At 53.9% G+C, this 20,292-nt stretch overlaps 1 protein-coding gene across 1 annotated transcript; it reads right to left on the bottom strand.

Moving 5' to 3' along the window:
- Positions 1–1,783, bottom strand: LOC134507758 (calcium homeostasis modulator protein 6-like). Its single transcript, XM_063318634.1, has 2 exons — positions 1,286–1,783; positions 1–698 (listed from the first exon to the last, which is right to left on the bottom strand). Exons 1-2 carry the CDS (start codon positions 1,718–1,720, stop codon positions 318–320), a joined length of 816 nt encoding a protein of 271 aa, XP_063174704.1. The 5' UTR covers positions 1,721–1,783; the 3' UTR covers positions 1–317.
- Between the last annotated feature and the right edge of the window lie 18,509 nt (positions 1,784–20,292).

Below are 20,292 nucleotides of genomic sequence, written 5' to 3' on the forward strand. Positions count from 1 at the left end.
ATTAATTCTTTGCAAGCAGAAACAGTGCAAACCAGCACAATGTTTAGGAAGTACCAGCTCACATTTTTTCTGCCCTTTAAGACCTGAAGATGTTTCCTCCTTCTTTCCTTATTTCTTCCTTGCTTTATGCAATGACATTGCCGGAGTAGTTGCGATTGTCTAGGTAACAGGATTAGAACTACCAGTGTGGGGTACAGATATAGGAAAACTGGGACCAGAAACTGACACCGTGGTGAAAAAAGAGAGGTGAAAGAGCAACAAAATGAGGACAAAGAAATAGGAAGAGGGATAATAGTAGCTGCCCACATCTTGCAGAACTAATTTGTAGTTTCTGAAGTCGGTTCTGTTGTGGTCTCTTCAAGAAGATGCTCACCTTGTTTAACTGCTTGTTGTCTCTCCCTTGTATCTGTAATGACAGACTCTACAACTTCCTTTATTTTTTTTGCTGTATTTCTGTAATCTATATTTTTCCAGAAATCAGTACTGATTTGCTGGAGAGAAGGTTTCACTTTCTTTTCCATCAAGTCCTTTGCACCCTCTTTCTTCATTTCTTTAATATGTTTCCTTACTTCTTTCTCTAACAGGCTCCCCAGGTCCTCTTTCCAATGTTCTTTATTGTTACGGCACAACCAGAAGTGGCACACGCGGTACAGGCCATAAAGAAGGCTGACAACAGCAAGAACAGCCAGCCCTGCAATCTGGAAGAGAAAATATTAAAACTACTTATGTCACTGGACTTGAGGTTCCTAAAAATATTTTGCACCTGAGTGAGAGGAGAAATTTACCGTATTAAAAACCTTGCATTATTATTAAGCGACACAGTTCTTCTTGTAAAATACATTCTTTGCTCCTCCATGGCTAGATGACAACCGATGGTAAGAAATAAACTCACTGAAAGAAGGAATATTGGTCTCTCTCTCAAACAGTACACAATCTTATTTCTCTTCATAAAACTTGCTTTAAGAGCCAGATGCAAAGCACACGTGTGAACTTCCAGAATGACCATGGAGTAACATGTTCAAATTTCAAAGTTCAGGTTTTAGCCTCAGAAAGAACATGCTAATTACAAACTTGTATCAATATGTATTAATTAAAAACAGGAAACAGAAAATAAAAAAAGGTAATGCAAATGTAGTAAACATATCAAATAAAAATCAGAATTGCAACTTAACACTTAATTCTCCAGATGAAATGGTTTCCATATTGCTATACATTCCAGGTTATTCACACACACAAAATAAGTGATATTAAAATACCTAAAATCCTAGATTCCTAGGACTCTTACCTGAGATATCGTGTAGGATTCACTGAGGAATTCTGCTGCTGTGCTTTGGTTTGCATTTTGCTTGCTGTTTCTTTCATTTCCTGAAGCCACACAGTCTATGTATCTGCCATCACACAGTAGGATCACACACCAGATCAGAGGAGGGAGCAATATCCTAAAAATTATCTCAGCTGTCCGGCACCATGAGCATTTCCCAATGCAGCAAGTGCAGGTAATGCAGGCAGGATTGGAGGTCACGCTCAGGACAAGTATAATAAATGCTGGACACAAAAAGTAGGAAAGAACATACCCAAGCTTTAATGAAAACCTCTGAGGACATTTAAATTCAATCTCCATTATTTCTTCAAGCACAATCAGAATCATGGAATAAAATGATACAGCCACAATATTATAATGGCTTTTCCAAAAACTCAGGAATTGTTTTCTGACAAACATCTTGTTGTGTGGTCAATACTTCACCAGCTCAGAGGACTAAGGAAGTCTTCTGTGCCTCTACATCACACAGCTCATTTTATACACTGTCACCGCATTTGCAAATGATTAAACAGCAGAGGAAGTGAAAATTGAAACACGCAGTAATTGGGTACATATGCAGCTACAATTTGACTTTATAGACTTTGAAACCTATGGTTTCAGATGGCACGTGCTCTGTACATGATCTTGGAAGCACAGACTAGCTGAGGTTGGAAGGGACCTCCAGAAGTCACCTTGTCCACCCTCAAGCAGGTGGCTCAAGCAGGGCCACCTGGAGCCCATTGCCCAGGACCTTGTCCAGACAGATTTTGAATATTTTCAAGGATGGACACTCCACCACTTCCATGGGTAACAATGTCTGTAAGACTCAAGGACAAGTTTGGAGATCAAGGTCCTTCCTACATTTTTCTATCCCTGTGAAATCTTCTTGAAGGTGCACCTTGATTGGGTAAGAGGCAGCAGGCACAAGGTACTACATGAGAAATTCTGATTAAATGTAAGGTAAATTTTTTTTGGTAGCTTTTTACCATGAGGGTGATCAAATCTGAGAACAAGCCGAGGAAATTCCATCCTTGAAAGTGCAAGGCTCAAGCATCCTCATCTACCTATACCTGCTTTGATCAGGACTTTGGAGTAGATGTCCCTTCCAACCTAAATTATTTTGTGTTTCAATGGGGTTTAGGTTTGGTTTTTTTCCTTGTTGCTATAGGATAAAGGGGAGAATGCAAATAAAAATGAGAAGCCTTTGCTTCTTGCCATTGCATTATTGCCATAATCAGCGTCATGTCATAAAGCTTGTCAAGACTATGAGAGCTGAAACCAAGTTCCAGTTGTACTTCTACAGACTGAGACCCAAAACCAGAGAGGTATACAATTAAACAAATTAGAGGAGGAGTGCAGATAGTGCTCAAATCTGAAAATTAAGGTTTTTAATAAAATGGGAAACTGAGTGGGATGCAATGAGAGATGCCTAGAGAAAGAAAAATAAAGTCACGGTGTGCTCATATACCCAGGATATGAAACGGGATTTGCTCATCCATCCTGAGATGTCTTGCAGACAGACTAGGGAAGCCTACTCTAATGTTAATATAGTTGTTAAAAGTCACAGTAACAATTACTAACCATGAATATTCCTGACCTCTGAACTCAGACTATTAGTAAGTAGTTATTTTGCCTTGCAGTAAAGAATGTACAGTATCACAACACATGAGGAAGTGCTCTAAAACGGACGCATAAGATTAGTTATCAGATGGGAGATCTCTGCACTAGCTGAAGGTATAAAAAGTCAAGGCTGCTTCTGATGAAAGCTCTCGTAACTGCTTTTAAGTTTTGACTGTAGTTGTTTTGAACATTGTCTGCACTCTGGTTTACACCACCACTTTTTCTTTCTGTTCATCTATGCCGTGCAATGACTCATTTGCAACTGGGCTCTGCACTGTGTCCCTTTCGTGCTCCAAGGATGGAAGCAGGCTGCACCAAGAATGGCTTTCACCACTGCAATCACCACAGAGTGCTCCTGCAGACCTGGACTCTCACGTCCCACCTGTGACACATGTGGGCATGATCTGCAGCTCCAGGCTATGCAAGATCTGCAGCAAAGCCCTGTCTCCGCTTACGTACACTAAACCACTCAACAGGGTGACACAACAGAGCCTCCTCTCCTTCTCAATAACCAGCCTCCTCCCTTCATCTTGGAGGTCCAGATGGGCAGCTGGAGGACTCGGAGGAGCAAAATGTTGCCCATAGAAAAAGGCAGGCTTGATATGCCGGCAGGCAAGGGTACGTCCCTGGGCACCAGACGGCTGATTACAGTGTCCCTTGTAGAGGCAACTTGGTCAGCAGAGGGTCCGCGGGAGGTGAGTTATAAAGGGTTTACTCAGAAGTGGGATGCTGATGCTTCTCCTCTGTCTTTGAGTGACCCCCCTGAAGAGAGCTGGGAGAGCTGTTTTACTCCTGACTGGTGGTGCCACGTGTCCTGCAAGGGAGCTTTCATGCCTTCTGCCCAGTGATCCAAGCGTTTCCTTCTCTGCTGCCATCGTCCCGGCAGATGTGCCCTGGAAAAGTACCAAGCTGAGGATGGCTGAGCCCACCTGTCCATAGTCAGGTCTAAGAGGTGGCTGTCCCTGGCCCTCTGCACCCCACACCCACCCCTCTGTGGAGCAGAGGTGTGCTGGACTGAACCCCCTCACGCGAGGAGACAGACCTGAGCAGGGATATTAGGCACAGCGGTGTCCAGCTGCAGGGCAGATGGGGATGGGGTCTCAGCATTGGCAGTCTCCAGACCTGGACTCCAACCCCAACCTGACAGGGCTGCAGCAACAGGTCTCCAGAGGGGCTGGAGGTTTTGGTGGTGCCTCATCAGGTAAAATCACCTTTAAATGCAAGCAATGCTCAGTCATGGTTAATCTGAAAAAAATAGGGCTTATCCACAATTTTCAGACTTGTCAACTCCGAACACCTCCTCTGCAAAGCTCACGCCCGCTGTAGGTGACCTCTGCACAGCAAGGAACGTGGCATGGCGACCGTGCAGCTGAGGAGGCACCAAGCCCTCAATGGCAGGAGGTGACTAGGTGACACTGCGCTCCGTGGAGGCATTTGCTGGAGCATGGGCTCAGGCCTCAAACCACTGCACCAGAAATGACAATTCCGTTTGGGAAGAGGCCACTTTACCTCTGAGCACGTGTGGGCAAGGAGAGGGGTCCCAAAGGGTTTGGGAGAGGATGATGCGCCACAGGAACTGGGCACATCCAGCTACGGGGCACAGCCTGGGGCATGAGCAACTCGGGTTGTTCTGACGCCGTAGACTGCTTGATGTTTAAAGGGACGTCTGGAGGTCATCTGGTCCAACCTCACTGCTCAAGTAGGGCCAGCTAGAGCCAGTTGCCCAGGACCTTGTCCAGATGACTTTTGAGTATCTCTAAGGATGGAGAGTGCACAACCTCCCTGGGCAATGTGTGTCAGTGCTTCTCACCCTCACAGTGAAAAAGGGTTTCCTGATGATCAGAGGAACCATCCTGTGTTTCAGGTGTTGTCCATTGCCTCTTGTCCTATCACTAACATCACTGAGAAGAGCCTGGCTCCATCCTCTTTGCCATCAGGTATTTATATACATAGATAAGATCCACCCTGAGCTGCCGCCGCTCCAGGATGAACAGTCTCAACTCTCTCAACCTTTCTGCACGTGAGAGATGCTCTAACCCCTTCATCCTCTCAGTCGTCCTTCCCTGGACTCTCTTCAGTATGTCCATGTGAGTGGAACCCAAGACCCCTTCAACTCAAACACCCTGGTGCCAGCTTGGTGGAGATCCCGTTGTGCAGGCAGGGGAGGCGTCCACACATGTTCTCTGAGAGAGGCAGAGACAAATGGGGAAAGCATGGAAGATCTGTGAGCTGTAATAAAAGTATGAAGTTATACTGCAAAGAGAAAGGTGCTTCTCTTGTTTGTCTTCTTTGTCTCCCAGGAGAGGCGTCGGGTGAAATGCTCAACGAGAGCAGCTGTCTGTCCGTCTGTCTCCAGGGGTTGTGACCAAAACATAGTGCATGGGGCTGACATGGGGACATCAAACCCCAGCCAGCGTGGAAATCCGCAAAACTCATTCTAACTAAAGCCTCAGCGTGAATGCAAACCAGTAGCTACCAACTGGTGACCATTTTGAGGCAAGGCTGTGATCTTGCACAGGCGTCCCCATGACCTTGCCTGCTATTTTAATTTGCAATTGTACTCACCACTTGTGCATGGTGAGGGCAAGAAATGACTTCTTGCTGGGATTTCGACCTGAGAAAGGAGAGGCAGTAGGAGAGGGTAAAGATGAAGCTCGGAGGCTTTGGTAGACGTCTCAGCCGAGCTCAGACAAGACACCCTCCCCTTTCTATCCCCGGGTATCTCCACAGTCCCTTCATATCTCGACAGCCACCCCGTTCTATCTCTACGGCTGTCTTTGGGCAGCTCAAGCCCCTTCCGTAAGGGACTGTGTAAGCCAGAGGTGGAACCGGTGGCAGAAATTCATAGAGGTTTCTTGTTCATGTCAGCAAAACCACATCACCCTTGCACAGAGCTATTGACATAGAGGTGTGAGCACATCAGGGCCTGTGTCTCTGTGGGCCCGTCTATCCATCTGTGGGTGGGTGTGGGTAGATAGCAGAGCACACCCGTAGCTGTATCACGCAGTTTATGTACACACTTGTTAGACGGTACAGAGTGGGAAGGAGATGTCTTCACTTGGGTCCTCACGTACACATTCACAACACCGGTAATGTTTTCGATATGCATTTATATATCATTCATTGTCATTCCAAGTGCAAGACATAGACCTGCTTTTGGTGAAAGTCTGCCGGAATACATTTACGATGCGTGTGGAAAGGGCTGGGCTCGGTGGAAGGGTTGGGTGTGGACATGTTGGCATGGACAGGGCTTGTGGGCAGGCAGGGCCCTCCCAAGCCGAGCGCTGGCAATTCCCCAGCAAGAACTGGTGAACAGAAGTGAAGGGGTGGCACACGGCAGGTGCGTGGTCATGGGGACAGACCCGCTGTCAGCCTGCACGGATGGCTGTAAAACCCGAGCTGCCTGGTGGGTGGAAGTGGGTTTGGGAAGGGCAAGGTGGAGAAGGTGAGGAGCTGGGGGAGCATCCCCAAGGCCCCCAACACACAGCCCTTCCCCGTCACAGCAAAGCCCAGGAAAGCCCAACCTGGGCACACCAGCCCCATTTTCCCTTTGCCCAGCGCGGGAGCTCTCTGCCCGAGAGAAAAGGCCGAGGTGGGCAAGGCTCCCTGTGCCCTCGTCGTGCTGGAGCGCTATCTGGGCTGGCTGCGTGAGCAGCTCACCGTGGCATACGTCGTGGTGGGGTTCATCTCTTGCACGCGAGGCTTCAGAGGAAAAATTAAACCCTGTTATTTCACCTGCTGCCTCCGAACCCTGCACAAGCACCTAGTCCTGGGCCATAGGAGCGCTGATGGGAGCTGTGCACTTTGGGTCACCAGGCTTGGAAGAAATTAGCAAAAATAATAGCCAGTTTGGGGCAGTACTGTGTGTTTCTAGGTGACCCCTCATTTCTTCTTTGTTGTTGTTTTCCCAAGATTGTTCTTTTTCCTCTTGGAATGCCCCCAGATTTTAATTGTTAAGGCAGGAATCATTCATCAAGGTGTGGGCAGGTGGACACAGAAGTCCACGTACCAGTTGGGTTCATGGTGGGAACAACCCAGTGGGACTCCCCAGCCCAAGCCCTGGGCAGAGACCCCGACGTGCTCACCCCAACCCTGGGGCCCCACTCCCTGGGGTGGCACCAAAGCTCTGCCATGACTCACCCTCTTATGTCCAACGTGGGCGATGGTGGCATCTGTTGGGGAGGGAGAAACGACATTTTGAGCCCATGCTTCCCCTTGTGGGTTTGGATGAGACCCAGCCTGCCTTTGAACAGCAGATCCCCTGGGGTGAGGACTGAATCCCCTGCCCCGTTTACCCCCACTTTCACCCTGCTCTGCACAGCAGAGCCAGCTGCCCTTCCAGCTGGGGATGTGGAACTGGGATCTGGGTGTTTGGCTGCATTTCCCCCACCCTCCAGCATTTTGTCTCTCTTTGCCCAACCAGCAGACCTTTCTCTGCCGCTCCGCGCCCGTGTGCGAAACCAAAGTCACCCTGCAAATAGGGAGGCAGACGGAGGGTAGGGAGATCTCCCCCTTCCCCCACCCACAGCACGGCCCCTTTGCTGCAGCCTGTGCTCTCAGAGGTAGCAAGGAGATGTTTTCCCCACCGGCGACCATCAATGGACCCGCATCCTCCGCTGCTGCACTCTGCTTTGAAGCAGAAATCCTGCTGAAGTGAGAATGCAGGTGGGGAAACCGCCAAGCCCAGAGGGGCTGGATTGCAGCCTGGGGCCCGAGTGTGTCCGGGAAGTCCTGGCCAGCAAAAGGGGTTGGTCACCTTGAGCGCTGGGCTGCTGTCACCTTTCTTCTGCAGGCAGAAGCTGGGCTGTGCGTGCAAGGGAGAAGCGGGGTGCAATGCAGCCGGGACAAATCTGCCCTTGTTCACGGGCAGTTGTTTTTTGCGCATCCCTCTTGGCAATTCATTGTAGGAACTGTGTGTGGAATTGGGAAAGGTGCCGCGTAGCAGCACACTGAGGGGTGGAGATGGAGATGGTGAAATTGGATGGGGCACGTCCTCGTAACTCTGTTCAGCTCCTTAGGCTGTGACATGGCTGATGGATGGGCACAAGGCTGCTGACGCTGCCAGGGGGCAGCCAGCCCACATGAAAGGTGTCCCCAAGGACAGAGGGGACCGTAGGTCAGCCGGGCGGAGGAGGAGGTACTCACACTGTATTTCATTGTTGTCGGTCGCTTCAGCCTCGTGGCTGGGAAGCTGCTGCTGCCTGGAGAGGAGCAGAGAAAGGGTTTTGGGATCTGTGACCAGGAGGTGATGGGGCCATTTGGGTCATTCCCATGGATGGTGTGTTCTTGCATCACGTCCACGGCTGGAGTCAAGCCCAGGAACAGCCCAATCCCTTCCTACCTCCACCCCGGGGGAAGCCACCCATAGACACCGACCATGCTGCCCCTGGCCAAGGACCAAGATGCCCCTGGCATCTCCATCACCCGCCAGCCCCACAGCCAGGAGGGATTGCTGCTCACCTTTGGCATCTCACTCCACAGGCCCCTGCAAGGAAAAGAAAGGGAGAGGCGGGGAGGCAGAGTTACTGCACAGCCCCGGCTCTCCATGCTCTGGGCTGCACCATGAAGACGATGGGCTGAACCTCCACACCTCACTCGGGGAGGGACATTTCCAGACCAGCCAATGCAACCCTGAGTGCCATTTCCCAGCCTGGCTTCTGCCAAGCTCTCAAAAGTTGTGGACAGCCAAACTATAATGGGCCGTGCCTGCTCCGCTCAGGCCAAACCAGGGAATCCCTTCTTGTTCTTAGAGGGCTGGGAGCAAATGTCTTCCTGGGGCAGGGATGTATTTGCTATCTCCCTCTCAACTCTGGTATCCCAGCGCAATCACTGTGGAGGAAGCGTCTTCCCCATCTCAGCTCCTTTGCTCCCCCCAGGTGACAATGGAATGGCCAGAGAGGCTCAGCTTCCCATAGAACGGAGGTAAGGAGGTGGCCATCCTTCACTGGCATGGGTCAGACAGCAGCCGCCCTGCATCAGGGTGTGATTTTGGCCTCATGGTTTACCCTCAGTTTCCCCCAGTCACTCACCTTTCTTCACAGCACAGTAGCTGGCTGCAGCCAGGAGGAGGAGGGAGACGGCCACCACTCCCAGAACGATGCCTGTGGGGAAGGTGTGGACAACTGGGGGACGGGGATCTGGGAGAGACAGAAGGAGTTAGGGAAGAGAGGACGTCACGGGGAGAAGCAGAGAGCAGGAGATGCTCTCGGAGCCAGGCACAATCCCAGCTGATGAACCTCCCCATATTCTGGTGCCAGCAGCCCAACATCCCTCGGCTCAATGCTGGGGGACACTGGGTGTGTGGGGAGGGAATGACTCACCTGGGGTGGATGGCCCTGCCGGGGAGCTGGACGTGCTGCCTGGGAGGAGAAAGGGAGAGGGTGAGAGTCTCCAGCTCTCCCAGGTGCTGCACAGACTAAGCACCTGTGGGGACCCAACATCTATCAACCCTCCTGATAAATCAATCAAAGCCTTGCTCAGCTGTGGCTCTGGATTAGATCTGGCACCACCACTCTGCCCGTCCCACGATGCTGGGGCAGGACAGGAGCTGGATTCTCTGCTTTGACTGGGAGGAGTTGCCCTGGTGGCAAAGTCCTTGGGCTGAACAGCAGCCTGACTATGAGCGTCCAAACAGCCCAGGGACACACCATGGGGCCCAGCAGGTTCCCCACCCTCAATTGGATTTTTTCGTTCCCCAAAATGGCACCTCGCAATGCTCAGTGCCACCTCTCACCTGTGACAGCCAGGTACCGGGGAGCGCTGAGGGCAGAGCTCCTCACCCAGTTGCTCTCATTCCTGTGTTGGTATCCACACATGTATGTCCCTGCACTCTTCAAGCTGATTTTTAGGAGAACGGAGTAGCTGAGCTGTCCCTGTTGGGCTTTCAGGCTGTACACCTCCACCCCATCCTTGCAGAAGACAATTCGGGTAGCAGGGGACCCTGTCAGCATGGAGCACTGCACCAGAACTGTGTCTCCAGGCTGAGCAGAAAGCAAGTCGAGGGTCAGATGAGGAGCCGGGAGATCACCTGGAAGGAAGGCAGTGATGTAGGGATGCTACAGGCAAGAGGTTTTGATGGTGGGGAAGCAAAATGCTTTGGAGAGGGAAGGGGAAAAGTCTCTCCGCCAAGGGTTAGTATCCTGGGACCAAAACTCCTCTCCTTTCTCAGTGCCACCCCTTGCACCACTCCATTTTCTGCACCCATCCCTGTGCTCACCATCACCTGGGGAGTTGCAGATGTCCTGGGTGGTCACACTGGCACCTGCAGCGTGGGACAGAGAGGGGTTTGGTTGGAGGGGCAGTGACTGGGCTCATGCACCTGTCCCAGCCCAGGTCCCCACTACTGAGTCCTTTGCTGGGCAAGCACCTTCCCACCCACGAGTCTCCATCCTGCACCTCCTTTGTCTGCTTCTTGACATCACCCCAAGTTCATTTTGGGTGGTTCTGCTGTTCCAGCTGGATGCCCCTGACTTCCAAAAGCACTCCAGCCTCTGCCCGATCTCATGGTGTGATCCGTAAACCCTCAGAGGTGTTGGGAAAATGCACCCGTTGCTCAGAGCTGAACCGTGGCTGGAGGAAGCAATCGTCTTCCTCCCCTCATCCAAGCAACTCTGCCCCTCATTGCTGCCCGGCTGCTCCGCACACCCTGTCCCCATCCTCCCCGCTGCCCAGGACGTGCCCTCTCCTGCCCCGCTCAGCACCCCTCCCGGCCTCAGCCCCCAGGCAGAGAGATGCCCCGACTCACCCAGCAGCAGCAGCAGGAAGGCAGGGCCAGAAGGAGACAGCCTGGCACGTCCCACCTGCCCCACCATCTTTGGGGCGCTGCGGCAACAGCCTCTCCTCGAAGCGTCTGCTTTCCTCTCAGCTGGGGCCAGCCCTTCAAGAGCTGCCTGGCCCGGGGCTTGCAGAGCCCCTGGGGCCGCTCCTGCTGCATTTCCGTGGCCAGCAGGGCCTTTCCCACAGCGAGAGGCTGTGACGAGTGGGGGCCCTGCCTCAGCCCCCACTGCGGACGCTGCGCCTGCAGAGTCCCCGCTTTCATTTCCCTGCGCTCAGACGCGGGAGCACGAGCCGTGTTTGCCTGTCCCTCGGGGGCAGCGTCCTCCCTGCAAAGCCCTCCTGCCCCTCGTCCCCCACCCTGCTTTGCATCGTTGGGGCCAGAGCTACCCCAGCTGCTCATGCTCTGGGCTGTGCCCCATAGCTGGACTTGCCCAGCTCCTCATGGGACCAGCAAACGGCATCACCATAACTCAAACCCTTTTGGATCTCAGTCCAGTGAATGGAGTCATTGGTGTGTGAGGCTTGAGGCTCCATGGGGGGAACGTTGAGCCTGGGGGGCATGTTGGGGACTGCTGATGTTGAGCCCATCCTCGTTTGCCTGGAGCCAGAAAACCCTCACTCCTTTGTCCTGGGAGAGGTTTTCAACCCACTTTCCCTGCCCAACAGATGGGTGCGTGTGGGGTGCAGAGAGACAGGCACAGCCACCCCTTGGACCTGAGCATGGGATGAGGGGCTCAGCCATCCTCAGGTGGACACTTTTCCAGGACACATCTGCTGGGATGACGCCATCAGGGAGGGAAATTTCAGATCACTTGGCACAGGGGATGGCTCTTCACTCCCACGACTTCTGGCCCCGCAAGTCAGGAGGAAAGCAGCTCCCCAATTCTTTCAGAGGCTTCACATAAAGACAGAGAAGAAACAGCAGCTTCCCACTTCTGAACAAATGCTTTCTATTGTGCCTCCCACAGACTTTGGCCGACCAAGGTGCCTCTGCATAGGGCATCATAACCAGTCAGCCACTGCGCCGTGACCTAGCCTTAGCTACCATCACAACATGGCTGATGGGAACTCGTGGAGGGGTGCAGGACCTGGAGACCATAGACCTGGAGACCATGGAACAGCCCTTGGAAGCTGGCACTACCCCGGTTTACGGGAAATGAGGGCATCAGAGGGCAATGGGGATGGGGATGTCTCCAGGATGCCTGGCTCCACTGCCTCAGTGGCTCCATCTCTCCAGGATGAAGGTGATGATGGGGGCAGATGCCAGGAGAAGCAGGCTGAGGGCAGAGCACAGGATCCTGACCCCGAGGGGCATGGCTGGCCCTGGAAGAGAGGACGGAGGGTCACGACATGGACAAGACATGTCCAGGAAGAAGGAGATACCGGGAAGGTCTCGTGAGCAATGACTGACCTCTGTGTGGGAGCACAGTCTTGGGTGAGGGGCTGCTGCCTCTCAGAGAGATGCAGACCTTGTGAGTCTCACTGTCCTGCACTGGGACCATCCCAGACACCAAGTAGAGACCCCCAGCTCTGCCTTTTTTGGACTCCTGGGGAACCACCCAGCTCCTACAAATGTCCAGAGATTCCCTGACGTTGGCTTGTCAATGTGGAGCCCCAGGCTCCCCCAGCAGATCCTGCCCTGGCTTTGTGTTCCTGGGCACTGCCGAGACGGATGTCAGGATAAGAGCTGCATGTTGGAGGGGAGGGAGATCTCTGGGAGGGGATCTGTCTCTAGAGCATCCCTCGGTGGAGAAGGGACACTCAGGTGGAGGAAGTATGCCAGGGCCTGCCCTTCCTTCTCTGGCACCCAGCTCTATCCCCAGCAGAGACACTTTATGGCAAGTTCCCTGTCCTTCTGCCCACATCATCGTGCCATGTCTCACCTGTGACAGCCAGGTGCCGGGGAGCACTGAGGGCAGAGCTCCTCACCCAGTTGCTCTCGTTCCTCCGCTAGCACCCACACGCTTAGGTTCTGCACTCCCTAGGGTGATGTTCAGAAGCACGAAGCAGCTCAGATGCCCCTCTTGGGCTTTCAAGCTGCACCTGGGGCTTCATCCTTCACCTCCTCAGTCTCCTTGACACCTGCCTAAGCCTGTTAGTATGTTATGGGCCTGAGAACAAGGAGGGCAGCAAAGCAACAGCATCTCCAAGTAGAGTTTTGGCAGGTGAAGCCATTGGAGAGCAGGCGTGATGGCCCATCCAAGTAGGTGGAGTAGGACTGTGGTGGCCAACTGTGTGTCTGCATGGAGGAGGGAGGGAGGGATTTTGCCACCAGAACGGACTGTCTTGGCCCATGGAGATGAACAGCCTCTGTTAAGCCACAAGGAAACGCGATGTAACAGGCTTTTAGCTGCGCATTGCACATGGGCACGTGTGTCTTCCTAGGAGAAGAGAGATGGAAATCTCGGAGGCGTCTTCCAATTGAGATGGGTCAGGAAGGAAACATGAGTGCAGGAGGACGCTCATGTCTTTCTAGGGATCTACAGCATCCCAGACTCTCAGGACTTCCTGGTAGAGGATAGTGAATCCCACTGTGGAGGATGGGCTCAGCCAGGCTCAGCACCATCTCAGCTCAGCCCAGACACTGCTCCTCGCTGCAGCTGCTGAGCCTCGAGTCACCTTGCTCTAAAAAAGCCCTCCCTTTCCCACATCAGCTCTCAGCAGCGAGGTATTCGCCTCCTGCTCGCTCTGCAGCCTCAGACCGCTTGGCCACACCACTCCTCTGAGCACAGCTGTGGCTTTTCTATTTTACTACACCCGAGGAGGCTTTGGAGTGACAGCACCCAAATTACGGCATCTCAAGCTCCAAGCCCGTGTGGACAGCTTGTGTGGATGAGATGCAGGTGAAGGTGGCTGCATCGCTCAGCTGTACCATCCCGTTTGGCTGCTCTGCTGGTGAGGGATGGCTCAGCAGGATTTGTGGTGCCTGGAGACCTCCCTGCCCTACACCAGCACCCCGGGACCTTTGCTGAAGCCTTGCATGTGACAGCTCTGCTGGGACTGATGTTCCCTGGGGCTTTTGATCTGTGGAAGAGCTCTGCCCTTGCTCTCATCCCCCTGTTCCCTGTTGGTTTCGAATAGCAGTGCTGCTATGGCATCTGGCCAGGCAGAATGACAATGGCTTTTCTCAGGGCCAAGGTTTTTCTCCTCTGAGTCCCCCCAATGTGCACATGTACCCCCAAGATGAAGGCAGGAGGCATCACCTCCAGCCCTGCCTCACAGCCTCTGGTTGTAAGATTGGCTGCCAACCTCCTTCCCCTTTCCTGACACGGAGCCGTGCTGCCTTGTGCTTCCCAGCCATGGTGCTCCTGTCCTGCCCGCACCCCATCCTTGCCCCTGAGCTCCCTGGTGCACACCAAGGGCCCAGAATCCTGCTTTGGGAGTTTCACATCAGGGAGAAACTTTGCCCCAAAGCCAGTGTTGGGAGGCGTTGGTGTGGGAGGCTTGGAACTCTACGGGGGAAGGTTGAGCTTAGGGCACATGTCAGGGGCTGCTGATGCCGATACCCCATTCCCATCTACCCGCAGCTGGACACTCCCACTCCTCGTGGGTCTCATGGGTGACATTTGCAGCCCAGTTCCTCTGCCCCACAGATGGATGGGTGTGGGCTGCTGAGAGCCAGGCTCGGCCACTTCTGCCCACACTGCCAGGCCATTTCTCCCTTGTGAAAGCCGGGTGCTTTCACTGAGGGCAGAGCTCCTCTCCCAGTTGCTCGCGTTCCTCTGCACAGGTACATGCCCTTGTTCCCCAGGCTGACTTGCAGCAGCACAAAGCAGCTCAGCTTTCCCCATTCAGCTTTCAGACTCTGCTCCTCCATGCAAGCCCGGAGATGATGCAAACTGAACAGATGGGGAACAAACCCCCTCTACCTTCCCATCTCAACTCCCACACTCCTCCCTTGTCTGACCCATCCTCTGCTGTCCATCACCTGGGAGCTGCAGCTGTCCTGGGTGGTCACAGCAAAACTTTTGCCCATGTGAAGATAGATGAAGCCTGCCTCTGAGGCTCTGGTTGTGACGTTGGCTCCCACCCTCCTTCCTCCTTTCCTGACCATGGCGCAGTGCTGCCTCGTGCTTCCCAGTCAAGTTTCTCTCCTCCTTTCTGCACCCCGACCTTGCCCTTGAGCTCCCTGGTGTACACCAAGGGCCCAGACTCCAGCACTGGGAGTTTCACGCTGGGGAGCAAGCTTGCTCCTTAGCCAGTGCTGGGAGGCGTTGGTGTGGGAGCCTTGAGATGCTGCAGGGAGAAGGTTGAGCTTGGGTTGCATATCAGGGGCTGCTGACCCCAAAACCCCATTGCCATCTCTATGGCTTCTAGACACTCCCACTCCTGTTTCACGGTAGAGGTTTTCAGCCCAGTTGTCCTACCCCAAAGATGGGTGTGGTTCAGAGTTTCCGGCCTGGCTGCCCCTTGGACCTGAGCATGGGGAGATGGGTTTAGCCATCCACAGCTCGGAGCTTTTCCAAGCAACTACTGGTGGCATGACGGCAGGATGTAGGGAAACCCTGGGATCAGTGGGCATAGGGGATGGCAGCTCCCTCTCAGGACTCGTGGCCCCACCAGCCAGGATAAAACAGCTCTCCTGGCATGCTTTCAAAAACACCCTCCAAGACAGAGCAGCAACGTCAAGTGACAACTTCTGAATAATCCTTTATAATTCACCTCCCACAAACCCTCTGCCAACACACGTGCCTCTGCCCTGGTCACTGCAATGAGATGCCCAATGACCCGGGAATCGTCCTTGGCTGCCCACACCACCTCAGGTAAGGGGAAATGTTGAGGAGATGCAGGACCTTGACAGCATCAAGCTCTGAGGCTGGAGCCATCCAACCATCCCTCCATGTGCTTCCTTTCCACAGGGATGGACCTGGCAGCGGAGACATTGGTGTCTGTGAGCAGGAGGCGCATCTGTGGGTGTTAAACACAGCTGGAAGGGTGTGAGATTCCAGGGTCCTTCATCAGAGAAGAGAGCAGGGGCTGAGCAAAAGAGAGCAGAGCGATGGGAGCACGTCCCTTGGGCATGATTCCCTCAGTGGCCAGACCCCAACTGGGAGCCTGCGGGAGGTGTAAGTCCTGCCTCATTTATGACATAGAGACAGCAGGGAGCCCAGGGCAGTGAGGGCATCAGATGACAATGGAGAAAAGGACATCCCCGGGCTGGCCAGCCCCAGGGTCAGAGTCCCTCGGGGGCAGCATCCTCCCTGCAAAGCCCTCCTGCCCCTTGTCCCCCACCCTGCTTTGCATCATCGGGGCCAGAGCTACCCCAGCTGCTCATGCTCTGGACTGTGCCCAGGCATGAAGAAAACATTATCCATGGGAATGAGCCAAAAGCCCCATTACTGCGGGATGGCAGTGGAGCCACAGACCTCCAACACCTTTTCTCCCTGCTCTCTGCACATGGCTCGCTGATGCTGGTAGCGCTGAGGACTCTTCTGCTGACAACTAGAGTTAATGGAAGTGCCAATCCCCCCTGTACCCATCCACTCCTGGCACTGGGCACAAAGTCCTTTTGCTTCAGCGTCCTTGCTTGCAAGGCAGATCTGGTCTTATTCTCGGTGATCTTAGTAAATATTCTTTAGATTCCCAATAGATTAAATCTCAGTAAATTCTGTTCTCAATTAATAGTCCCATTCCCATCCTGATATCTCCTCTTAAAATCTTGGCCTCCTCACTTCCAGTCGTCGTTTTTATGTCTCTAACATCACGCTGGTGGTTGGACACTAAATGAGTTTCTCCCTCCAGATGCCAACAGCGATGGACTGGGCAGAGCTGAGGTGAGTCCAGCTCTTGCAGAGGCTTTCAGGCTCTGCAAGCTCTGCTTTGGGTCCAAGATATGCTGTTTCCAGGGCAGGGAAATGCCCAACCCCCTTGAGGCTGGGATTTCCCCATGGGACTGCTGTGCCTGTCATTCCTCTCCTTCCACGGTGCCAGGCTGACCCAAGGGTCTGTGGCCGTGATGGGCACCAGGAGGGTGAGGCTGCTGTCTTTGGCGTTTTGAAGGTCTCCAGACCAAACTGCTCCGAAGCTTCACTGTATGCCAACTTGGGAGAAAGGGAGAGGTGATGCAGCCAACTTCTGAGTGAGTCGCAATGAGGGCATTCGCGTGGACCCTTGCTGGCTCTCTCTCCCCTCCATCAGGATCTCTGGACATCTCCTGGGCATTCCTGGAGGGGTTCAGCATGGCTCCTTCATGCAATGTATTTCTCCTGTTTCCCACCAATTCAGGGATTTAGATCTTCTGGACGAAATATTTGCTTGGAGAGCCTTCAAAAGACGCCCAGACCTTTCTCCGTTAAAACACCCTGCTGTGCCCCATGACCTGTTCCCAGACGATGGGGATGCTGAGGGTCAGCCTGCAGTTCAGCCCAGCCTTTGCTACCGGGGCACCTCGTCGTCCTGCTCCTCTCCTGCCCCCAGCACAGGCGCAGCTCTGAGCAAAGGGCAAATTTTTACAGCACCTCTGAAGGGGTTTGGGTCATAGGGTGGGACTGGGCAGATGCTGGAGCCCTTTTTGGAGCCAGGGACATCCACCTGCAGCAACAAACCCACCCAAAATGAGCTCAGGGTTCTGTCAAGAGAGCAGATTAAGAAGATGTAGGATGGAGATGCACGTGTGAAAAGGTGCTCGACCAGCCAGGACTCAGCAGTGGCACCTGGGAAAGGGCACGTGGGTGAGCTGGTTGCTGTCCCCACAGCACAGGAAGAGAGCCAAACCCCTCTCTTCCCCTAGGTGCAGGTGTTGTTGTGACCACCCAGGACATCTGCAGCTCCCCAGGTGATGGTGAGCAGAGGATGGGCCAGACGAGGGAGGTGTGTGTGGGTGGAGATGGGAAGTGAGAGGGAGTTTGTGGCCCATGTGTTCACCTTGTGTCATCTACAAAGTTGGGATGGAGGAGCAAAGTCTGAAAGCTGAACGGGGAAAGCTGAGCTACTCCATGCTGATGAAGGTCACCCCGGGGAGCACAGGGATGCACGTGTGCGGGTACCAGCACAGGAACGAGAGCGACTGGGAGAGGAGCTCTGCTCTCAGTGCTTCTCAGCACCTGCCTGTCATGGAAGAGACATGGTCTGGCAGTGTTGGCAAAAGGAACAGGGTCTCTCCACCACATGTCTCTGCTGATGATGGAAGTGTGTGCCAAGGAGTATGGTCCCCATGTCCTCCCCCGATTTGATTGTGCGGTCTCTGCCCCTGGATATTCCACGGAGACACCTCTCCCAAGAGTTCCTGCTCTCCCTCCAGCATCCACCTCTGCTGCAGGCATGGGACATGTCTGCAGCCAGCCTGGAGACGTCAGCATCCCCGTTGTCCTGGGATGCCCTCATGGCCCTGGGCTCTCTGCTGTCCCTAGTGCAGCCTCAGACAGCCATGCTCTCCAGGTCCTCAATCTCTCCAGCGCTTCCCATCAGCCAGGGTGGCACCAGCAGGCAAGGGTAGGTACCTGGGGACCAGTTGGCTATTTACAGAGCTCCATGCAGAGCCAACTTGGTTAGCAGAAGTTCTTTGGGAGGGGAGATATAAAGGGTTTGTTCAGTAGCAGGTGGTCGATGTTGCTCCTCTGTCTTTGTGTGAAGCCTCTGAAAAGGTCTGAGAGAGCTCCTTTGCTCCTGTCATACGTGGCCACGTGTCCTGGGAGGGAGACGCCTTCCCCTACGCTGACTGATCCAAGGGTTTCCCTCCCTGACAGCATCACCCTGGGATCAGCGTCCTGGAAATTGCTGGGGATGGCTGAGCTTCCACAAGGCAGCATGGCTCCATGTCAGGAAAGGGGAAGGAGGGTGGGAGCCAGTCTTACAACCAGAGGCTGTGAGGCAGGGCTGGAGGTGATGCCTCCTGTCTTCATCTGGAAGGTACATGTGCACATTGTTGGGATTCAGAGCAGCAAAACCTTGCCATGAGGAAAACCCACTGTCATTCTGCCTGGCCAGAAGCCATAGCAGTACTCTTATTCACAAAAACAAGCAACAGGGGGATGAGAGCAAGGGGGGAGCTCTACCAAGGATCTAAAGCCCCAGGGAACATCAGTCCCAGCAGAGCTGTCACATGCAAGGCTTCAGCAAAGGTCCCGGGGTGCTGGTGTAGGGCAGGGAGGTCTCCAGGCACCACAAATCCTGCTGAGCCATCCCTCACCAGCAGAGCAGCCAAACGGGATGGTACGGCTGAGCGATGCAGCCACCTTCACCTGCATCTCATCCACGCAAGCTGTCCACACGGGCTTGGAGCTTGAGATGCCGTAATTTGGGTGCTGTCACTCCAAAGCCTCCTCGGGTGTACTAAAATTGCCTTCCTAAGCAGGGAGGAAACTTACAGCCTGTTGTATTCATCCCCCAGTGCAGAACACAGCCAGCAGGGGCCATGGCCATGCAAAGAGCTGGTCCAGTTTCCAGCCCTCCAGCCCTCTGCCCACAGCCACCAATTTTTTCCCTTTGCTTGGAGATTTGCAGCTGCTGCTGCTGTTTCCAGTTCTGCTTCAAGGCCAGCTCGCGCCCAGCAAAGCCTGCTGGGGACACGGGCCTGGCTGAAGGAGCGCTTGGGTTGATGTTGGGGAGCGGGAGGGAAATCTCCTTTTGAAAGAGAAGAGCCACTGCTGTGCGCGCAGAGGAGTGGTCTGGCCAAGCGGTCGCGTGGTTGAGTTCTGAGGCTGCAGAGCGAGCGGGAGGCGACTACCTCGCTGCTGAGAGAGCTGATGTGGGAAAGGGAGGGCTTTTTTAGAGCAAGGTGACCTGAGGCCCAGCCGCTGCAGCGAGGAGCAGTGTCTGGGCTGGGCTGAGCAGGTCTGTGATTTTGTGATTCTGTGAATCTTTGGACGTTTGTAGGAGCTGGGTGGTTCCCCAGGAGTCCAAAAAAATGCAGACAGCTGGGGTTTCTGCTCTGCCCTCAGCCTGCTCCTCCTGGCATCTGCCCCCATCATCACCTTCATCCTGGAGAGACGGAGCCACTGAGGCAGTGGAGCCGGGCATCCTGGAGACATCCCCGTCCCCATTGCCCTCTGATGCCCTCATTTCCTGTAAAAGGGGGTAGTGCCAGCAGCCAAGGGCTGTTCCATGGTCAAAGATGTTAACCAGGTCCTGCAGCCCTCTAACAGTTCTCATCAGCCATAGTGTGGTTGCAGAAAAGGGTCGGACACTAGGTAGCGACTAACTGGTTAAGACGCCCCATGCAGAGGTGCTTTGGTCTGCAGAAGAGGCAGATGGTCTGTGGGAGGCGAGATAAGAAGCAATTGTTCAGAAGTGGGAGGTTGCTGTGTCTCCTCTGTCTTTGTGTGAAGCCTCTGAAAGAATTGGGGAGCTGCTTTCCTCCTGACTTGTGGGGCCAGAAGTCGTGGGAGTGAAGAGCCATCCCCTGTGCCAAGTGATCTGAAATTTCCCTCCCTGATGGCGTCATCCCAGCAGATGTGTCCTGGAAAAGTGTCCACCTGAGGATGGCTGAGCCCCTCATCCCATGCTCAGGTCCACGGGGTGGCTGTGCCTGGCTCTCTGCACCCCACATGCACCCATCTGTTGGGCAGGGAAAGTGGGTTGAAAACCTCTCCCAGGACAAAGGAGTGAGGGTTTTCTGGCTCCAGGCAAACGAGGATGGGCTCAACATCAGCAGTCCC

Source organism: Chroicocephalus ridibundus, chromosome 27 (assembly GCF_963924245.1).
Source record: "Chroicocephalus ridibundus chromosome 27, bChrRid1.1, whole genome shotgun sequence".
Taxonomy (NCBI): domain Eukaryota; kingdom Metazoa; phylum Chordata; class Aves; order Charadriiformes; family Laridae; genus Chroicocephalus; species Chroicocephalus ridibundus.

Bases quoted from the DNA above. Each gene is read 5' to 3' on its own strand.
- LOC134507758 (XM_063318634.1), bottom strand. From the start codon at position 1,720: ATGTTTGTCAGAAAACAATTCCTGAGTTTTTGGAAAAGCCATTATAAT. The intron at 699-1,285 runs GTAAGAGTCCTA...TTTCTCTTCCAG, and splicing joins AATCCTACACGATATCTCAG to ATTGCAGGGCTGGCTGTTCT.